General features: G+C 38.6%; 2 protein-coding genes across 2 annotated transcripts in view; one reads left to right on the forward strand and one right to left on the reverse strand.

Annotated features, from left to right (window-relative positions):
- CBG00336 overlaps window positions 1-6,839 on the forward strand; it is a gene marked incomplete at both ends in the record, with an annotated part of 14,063 nt that overhangs the window by 1,066 nt on the left and 6,158 nt on the right. The window contains 6 exons of the mRNA XM_045244712.1: window positions 694-1,009; window positions 1,185-1,547; window positions 2,898-3,059; window positions 4,003-4,119; window positions 4,913-4,916; window positions 6,487-6,788. Coding sequence (XP_045091544.1) covers window positions 694-1,009; window positions 1,185-1,547; window positions 2,898-3,059; window positions 4,003-4,119; window positions 4,913-4,916; window positions 6,487-6,788 — 1,264 coding nt within the window. The remainder of the gene's footprint in view (window positions 1-693; window positions 1,010-1,184; window positions 1,548-2,897; window positions 3,060-4,002; window positions 4,120-4,912; window positions 4,917-6,486; window positions 6,789-6,839) is intronic.
- Window positions 2,947-4,866, reverse strand: CBG00337 (the record flags this gene model as incomplete). Its single annotated transcript, XM_002632284.1, has 2 exons — window positions 2,947-3,107; window positions 4,614-4,866. The coding sequence occupies 2 exons, from the start codon at window positions 4,864-4,866 to the stop codon at window positions 2,947-2,949; spliced, it is 414 nt and encodes a 137-aa protein (XP_002632330.1).

Raw genomic sequence — 6,839 nt, forward strand, 5'->3', positions numbered from 1 at the left:
AGTGTGTTCTTATCATAAAAATCAATAGTTGGGCAGGGGATTCTCTAAAAAAATTTTAAATGAAATAGAAATGTTTTTAAAAAACACCTTCAGAACAAATTTCCGAAGTTCCATTTGATCTGCATCTTCCAAATAAAATGCAAGCATTAGGGAAAATGCAAAAAAGTAATTGACTCCAAAATAGAAGATTCGTGTTTTGAGCCGAGTGATTTTGAATTTTATCCATGAAATTTTGGCTGTGTCGATTTTCCAGAAGCATCACGAAATTTGCACCGGTCACTGAAAAGTTATAATGAAAAGGATGACAAAATGTTAAAAATGATATAAACATACTAAATATAGAAACCTGCGCAAAATATGCGCTCCATTTCGCAGGGAGCCCTAAAGCCTCAAACAGTCCTCGAGGCGTTCCAGAAGCAGTTGGATAATACATCACAGGGGTCAGGAAAGCAGCAAATCCAAATTTGTGCCCCAAGCATGAACAATCAAAAGTGGACGTTTTATTGAATAGACAATAGCGGCGGCGAAACATCGAATATAACGACAAAATGCACAGAAATTCAGATTTTCGTCAATTTTTATCGTTTTTTGAAAAACTTTTTAGCTGAAAATCGCTAAAAATCCTGGAAAATCGGAAATTTCTGAAATTCTCAAAAAATGTGAAATCGATTTTCTAGAATTTCAAATTTCCAGATCATCGGCTCTGAAAAATTTGGATCAGCTAGACGACGGTCGCGTTATCAACATCGGCTCGTGGAGCGTGCAAATCCAAGAGCAAGTGGCCACCAGAGCACAGCCACGTCATCCGCCGGCTCTTTCTGAACCCATCGAATCTCAACCAACGTCTTCTGGAATACTTTCTGAGCGAAATCCCGGGAAATTCAAAGCACAACGACCACAGATTCCTCCTACTGCAGAGAATGGCGTGGCTCAGATGGAAATTGAGGAGAAGCCGGGGAATTTGGGAAGGAAAAGAGCGTCGTTGTCGAATCCATTTTTGGGGAAAGAGGTGAGAAGAATGGGAGAAAATGGGGCCTAAATTTGACCCAAATTTCATCGAAAACTGGCCAAAATGAAGAGGGTTACTGTAGGAATACTGTGGGAATGCAGGCGCTTCAAACAGCTGGCTGGTGCGCCTTCGGCGCGAAAAGTTCCTCAAAAATTCAAACTCCCCCCACTTCCAGACCCCAATGTCTCTCCCAAAACGCTCCACGTTCGTCCCCCCACTCATCGACGTCAACGCAACCTCGTCGGCTCCAGATGGCTCTTCCAACGTCATCCAACAAAAGATACCTCCATTTATTCTCAACGAACAGGATATTCTGGATAGAAAGACGTCTTCTGCCATCATCGTCGATCCCAGATTCGCACGTCATCTGAGAGATCATCAGAAGGAGGGAATCAAGTTTATATTCGATAGATTGAAGGTGGGAGAGGGAAAGTGCGCTCCATTGATAAAATTGAAATTTCAGGAAGAAATGGGCGGAGCGATTCTGGCAGACGATATGGGACTGGGAAAAAGTATACAAACGATGGCAGCCACGTGGGTATTGTTAAGAGGTGCAAAAAACAAAAAAAATGGAGGGAAACTCTGAAATTTGAAAATTCGAAAAATCTAAAAAAAATCTTGAAAATTCAAAAAAATTTTCGAAAATTTTCAAAAATTTTCTGAAAATTTGAAAATTTGAAATTCTAAAATTCTGAGATTCTGAAGTTTGACAATTCTGAAATTTCGAATAATTGAAAATTAAAAAAATCAAAAATTTTATAAAATCCAAAAAGTTCAGAAATTTCAAATTTTGAAAAAATCAAAAAATTCTAAAATTTCATAATTTTCAAGAAATCAAAAAATTCTAAAATTTCGAAAAATCTGAAATTTCGAAACTCTGCGATTCTGAAAGTTCGGAAATTCTGTGTTTCCGAAATTTCGTAAATCTGAAAATTTGAAACTTTGAAAATCCAAAAATTTGGAAATTCGAAAATTCAAAAAAAAAAAAAGAATTTTCTAAAAGTTGACAATTTTCAAATAAATCTGAAATTCCGAACTTCTGAAGTTCTGAGATTCTGAAGTTTGACAATTCTGAAATTACCAAAGTCTGAAAAATCTAAAAATTTTGAAATGCTAAGAATCTGAACATCTGAAATTCAGTGATTCTGAAATTTCGTAAATCTGAAATTCTGGAATTCCGAATTTCCGAGTCTAAAAATCAGAAGTTCTAAAATTCTGGGATCTCCGAGATTCTAAAGTTTTGACATCTAATAATCTGAAATTCTGCGATTCTGAAGTTCGGAAATTCGGAAATTTTTGGGATTTTTGACAATCTGAAAATTCAAAAACCTGCAAATTTAAAAATCTGAGATTTTGTATTCAAGGCTTCTGTCTAAAAATCTGAAAGTCCCTGCGGCCCGCGACGCACGACCGCGACGCGTCCGAAAAATGCAAATGGGCGGAGCCTAGGCAATATGGGGCTCATTTTGAAGCAAATTGAATTTCAAATCGATCTGTATAGTTTTCATAAAATTTGGACCAAAATTAGCCGGGGTTACGGTAAAACCCAGACTACAGTAATCCAAACTTTGATCCTAGTCGAGGCAATACGGGACGGTGGCTAGAAGACGACTACTCGAAACCTATGCGTGTGCTGCTCATTGCTATTTTTTTTATTTAGTCTTTGGGCTCATTTTGAAGCTAATCGAGTTTTAAATCGATCTGTATACTTTTTTATAAAATTTGGAGAAAATTAGCTGGGTTACGATAGTTTGAAGAACCGAGATTCTGAAATTTCTGGAACAATCTAGAATTCTCTAAAACCTACAAATCCAACACAACACAAAGAAACACCAACAAAATAAAAAACACAATTCACTTTTTTTAACATTGCTTGAGATCTTTTGAGAAAAAGCAAAACGGGTTGGAGGGGGTGATTCGATTATCGTTCGATCTTCCTATTTGCATTGATGGGCCAATCCACTTATGGATTGTACTCGATGGGAAGGTTCTTGCGACGAACCATACCGTCTCCCTGGAACCACTCGCGGCGGAACTGCTTGGCGGCACCGTCTGGTGTGTTGGTCTATTCGACAGTGATGCGATCGTTGTTGGTGTCCTGGAAGAAAAGGAATGTTTGGTTTGGGCAAAGGTTGGGCAAAGGCTGGGCAAGAGTTGGGCATGCTTAAGAAAACTAAGGAAAGGCTTAGGCAAGGTTGGGCAAGGTTGAGCAAAGGTTAAGCAAAGATTGGGCAACGATTGTGCAAAAGTAGGACAAAACGTGGGCAAGCTTAGACAGAGATTGGGCAACGGTTGGGCTAAGGTTGGGCTAAAATTAGACAAAAAATTGATTTTCAGCAATGAAACCGCACGAAATTCAGGACAAACTGGGGCTGACGAGGATTCGAGACAGGAATTGGTGAGTGGAAAGCTATGACCTAGTTTTTTGGATTTCCTAGGCCACGGCCTAGTTATGTTGATTTCCTATGTCACGACTTCGATGGATTTTCGATGGACAAACTGAGGAAAAGCTTGGACAATAACTAGGCAAGCTTGAGCAGTCTAGGAAAAAGATTCGGCAAGCTAGCGCAAGTCTGGGCAAAGAGTGGGAAAAGAATAGGCAAGGTTAGACAAAGATAGGGCAATTGTTTGTCAAACTAAAACAAAGTTTGGGAAATGGTTAGGCAAGCTTGAGCAGTCTAGGACAAAGACTCGGCGAGCTAGAGCATGTCTGGGCAAAGCTTGGGCAAATCATGGGCAAGCTTGGGCTAAAGTAGGCAGGCTTGGGCAAGCTTGGCCAAAGATGGGACAAAACGTGGGCAAGAATTATGCAAGCATAAGAAAGATTGGGGAAAAGTAGGACAAAGTGTTGGGAGGCTTGTGCTAGATTGGGCAAAGTCGAACTAGCCAGGACAATGATAGGACAAAACTTGGGCAATCTAGGTCTAGTTAGCTTTGATAGCTCCAGGGTTCTAGGGCTCCAGGACTAGGTAGGCAAGCTAGGGCAAAAGTAGGACAAAACTTGTGCAAGCTTGGGACTGATTTGGCAAGAATTGGGAAAGTCTGGGCAAAGCTTGGGTAAACTAAGGCAAAGGTTGGGCGAAAGTAGGACAAAGCTTAAGCATGCTTTGGCAAAGACAGGTCAAATATTGGACACGGATTGGGCAAAGACTAGGCAAGCTTGGGCAAGGATTGAGCAAATCTTGGGCGAGAATTAGGCAAGCTTGGGCAAGAAACAAAACTTCTTCACACATAGGGTTCTTAGTAAAATGATGAGCTCTACAAAACGGATCTAAAAGCCTGCTGCTGTCAGAAGTTCGGAAAAAGATTTGTTATTATCCACTATTATTCATTTCTAGGTTAAGAAATATCAATTTTATGTCACCATGTCCCTTTTTGTCTATTTATTCTCTTTTTCATTCTTTTTTCTTTTTATTCTTCCACGTATTTTTTACGTAATAAATACAATACAATACAATACAATTGGGTAAGCTAGGGCAACATAGAGCAAGCCTAGGAAAGGATGGAACAAGGGTCGGGCTAGCTTGGGCAACGTTTGGGCAAGCTAGGATAGTCTAGGTTAAAGCTTTAACAAAGATTGGGCAAAAATCGGGCAAAAAGCTACTCACCTCCTGTCCATAGGCAAAAGCATCGCACGACACGGCCAACAACACAGCCTTCTTTGGGTCCAAAACTCCACATGGTGGATCAACACCGAGACGCTTCATGTTGGTGGTCTTGATACCGTAACCAATACGACGAGCCGATGAGTTGATAACCTTGATGTGATAGGTGTGCTTATCGTCGTACGGGGCGTTGAAGACGATCTTGGCATTTGGTTGAGTCTGGATGTCGCCGGGTGGAACGGATTGAGCCATTGTTGGGTTGGTTTCGAGGAAGTTCTCTGAGGAGATCAATGGGGAGACGGGCGCCTTTTATAGCGGATTTCTTATCAGTTGCGCTAGATCTCGGGGATGCTGGATGAGCTGGGAGAGGGGGGGGGGGGCACACGGAAACTTGAAAATTTTGAAAAATGGAAAAATATATTTTCCGTAAAAATTAGGTCATGTGGAAGTTGTAAAATTGAAAAAAGTGTTCGAAAACGAGAATGAATTACTGTAAAAGATAAACAATTTGAAAATGAAGAGGATTACTGTAGGAAACAATGTTTGATAATGAAAAGAATTACTGTAGGAAGAAAATATTCGAAAAATGGAGAGGATTACTGTAGAAAAATATGTTTGAGAATGAAGAGGATTACTGTAGGGAAAAGTTAAAAAATCAAAAAAATTCCAAAAGATTAAAATGTGTGAATTTTCGGATCGAACAATTCAAAGTTTTTAAATTTTTAAAATAACCGCAAATCAGAAATTCCTGAATGCAGAAATGCAGAAATTCGCAAAAATCGGAAAATCTGAAGATCAGAAAGGCAGAATCTCAAAAAAAAAATCAGAAACCCATAAATTCAGAGTTTCAAAAAACTAAAATTTCTGAGATTAAATTCTTGAATTTCAGAAAGTCCTAATTTGGTAACTCGGAAATTCGAAAAACCAAAAATCAAAACTTCTGAATCTTTTAAAAAATCAGAATTCCAGAAATTCAGAACTTCAGAAACTCAGAAATTAGGAAATTCGAAAAATCAGAGTTTCTGATCATGAATCCCTGAATTTTCAATTTTGTGAACTGCTGAATTTCTGAACCTCTGAATTTCTTTTGAAAAATTTAAAAACTTCCTAACTCCTAAGTTTCTCTGAAATTTTGAGTTTTTGAACTTTTTCAATTCTGAACTCATTCTGAATTCGATTTTTAGATTTTTTTTTTCGAAATTTTGTTCCCAAAATTTTTAGTCGCTGTTTTGATGTGAAACGATTTTCTGAATTTCAAATTTTAAAAGCTAAAAAATTCCCGATCTTAATTATGAATGGCTTTAGAGGCTATATTCCTGAATTTGCCAAAAATTTGCAAAATTGGTTTTGGGATTTCAGAACTTTCAGATTTGCAGAATGTCTGAATTTCAGAATTTTCGAACTTCTAAATTTGCGAATTTGAGAGTTACAGAAGTTTTGTTAGACTTAGTATTTCCTTCATCACAATGTCTAAGCTTATATGCATTAAAAACACTTTTCATTAACTGACTTTTCGAATTCTCAAAAATTCAAATCTCCTCATATCCGAGATGTTAAATTCCGAAACTACCGAGATCCTGAGTTTCCAAAAATGATATTCTTAAGCTCAAAATTTCCTAATTTTCGAATTTGTGAGCATAGGTCCTAAAAAATAGCCCCTGTAAAAGTGACGGACTCTCTTTATTAGATTACGGGTATTGTAAGCGGGGCCAGGAGGTTTAGCCCCGAAGGGGCGTAAACCGACTGGTCATAAAATAATGAAAAATTGCTGAAAATCCTTTTAAAAAATGAAAAGGATTACTGTAGGAAAAATTTTCTAAAATGAAGAAGATTACTGTAGGAAAGTCTTGTAACCCTAAATCCAATTTCTAGGCTCCAAGACCGTATCCCAAATTGCTCAATCTTGCCTTATCATCGTCCCATCCTCCCTCGTGAACAACTGGAAATCGGAATTCGAAAAATGGTGGAGACTGATGAGATTCCCAGCTGTCATCGCCCTCACAGCCATGGATATCAAATCGTATCAGACGACGATCAAAACGATGCCCTATCTAGTTATCAGTTATGATTTGGCTCAACGCCACGTGGAAAAGTTGAGAGCTTGCCGGTTCGATGTGATGGTGTGTGATGAGGGGCATAAGCTGAAGAATTTGGATGGACGGTTGAGGAAAACGGTGAGGAATAGAGTCAAAACTACCGTAACCCAATTTCTTTGAGTTTTGGAA

This window comes from Caenorhabditis briggsae (assembly GCF_000004555.2).
Source record: "Caenorhabditis briggsae complete genome, chrIV, whole genome shotgun sequence".
Lineage (NCBI taxonomy): Eukaryota > Metazoa > Nematoda > Chromadorea > Rhabditida > Rhabditidae > Caenorhabditis > Caenorhabditis briggsae.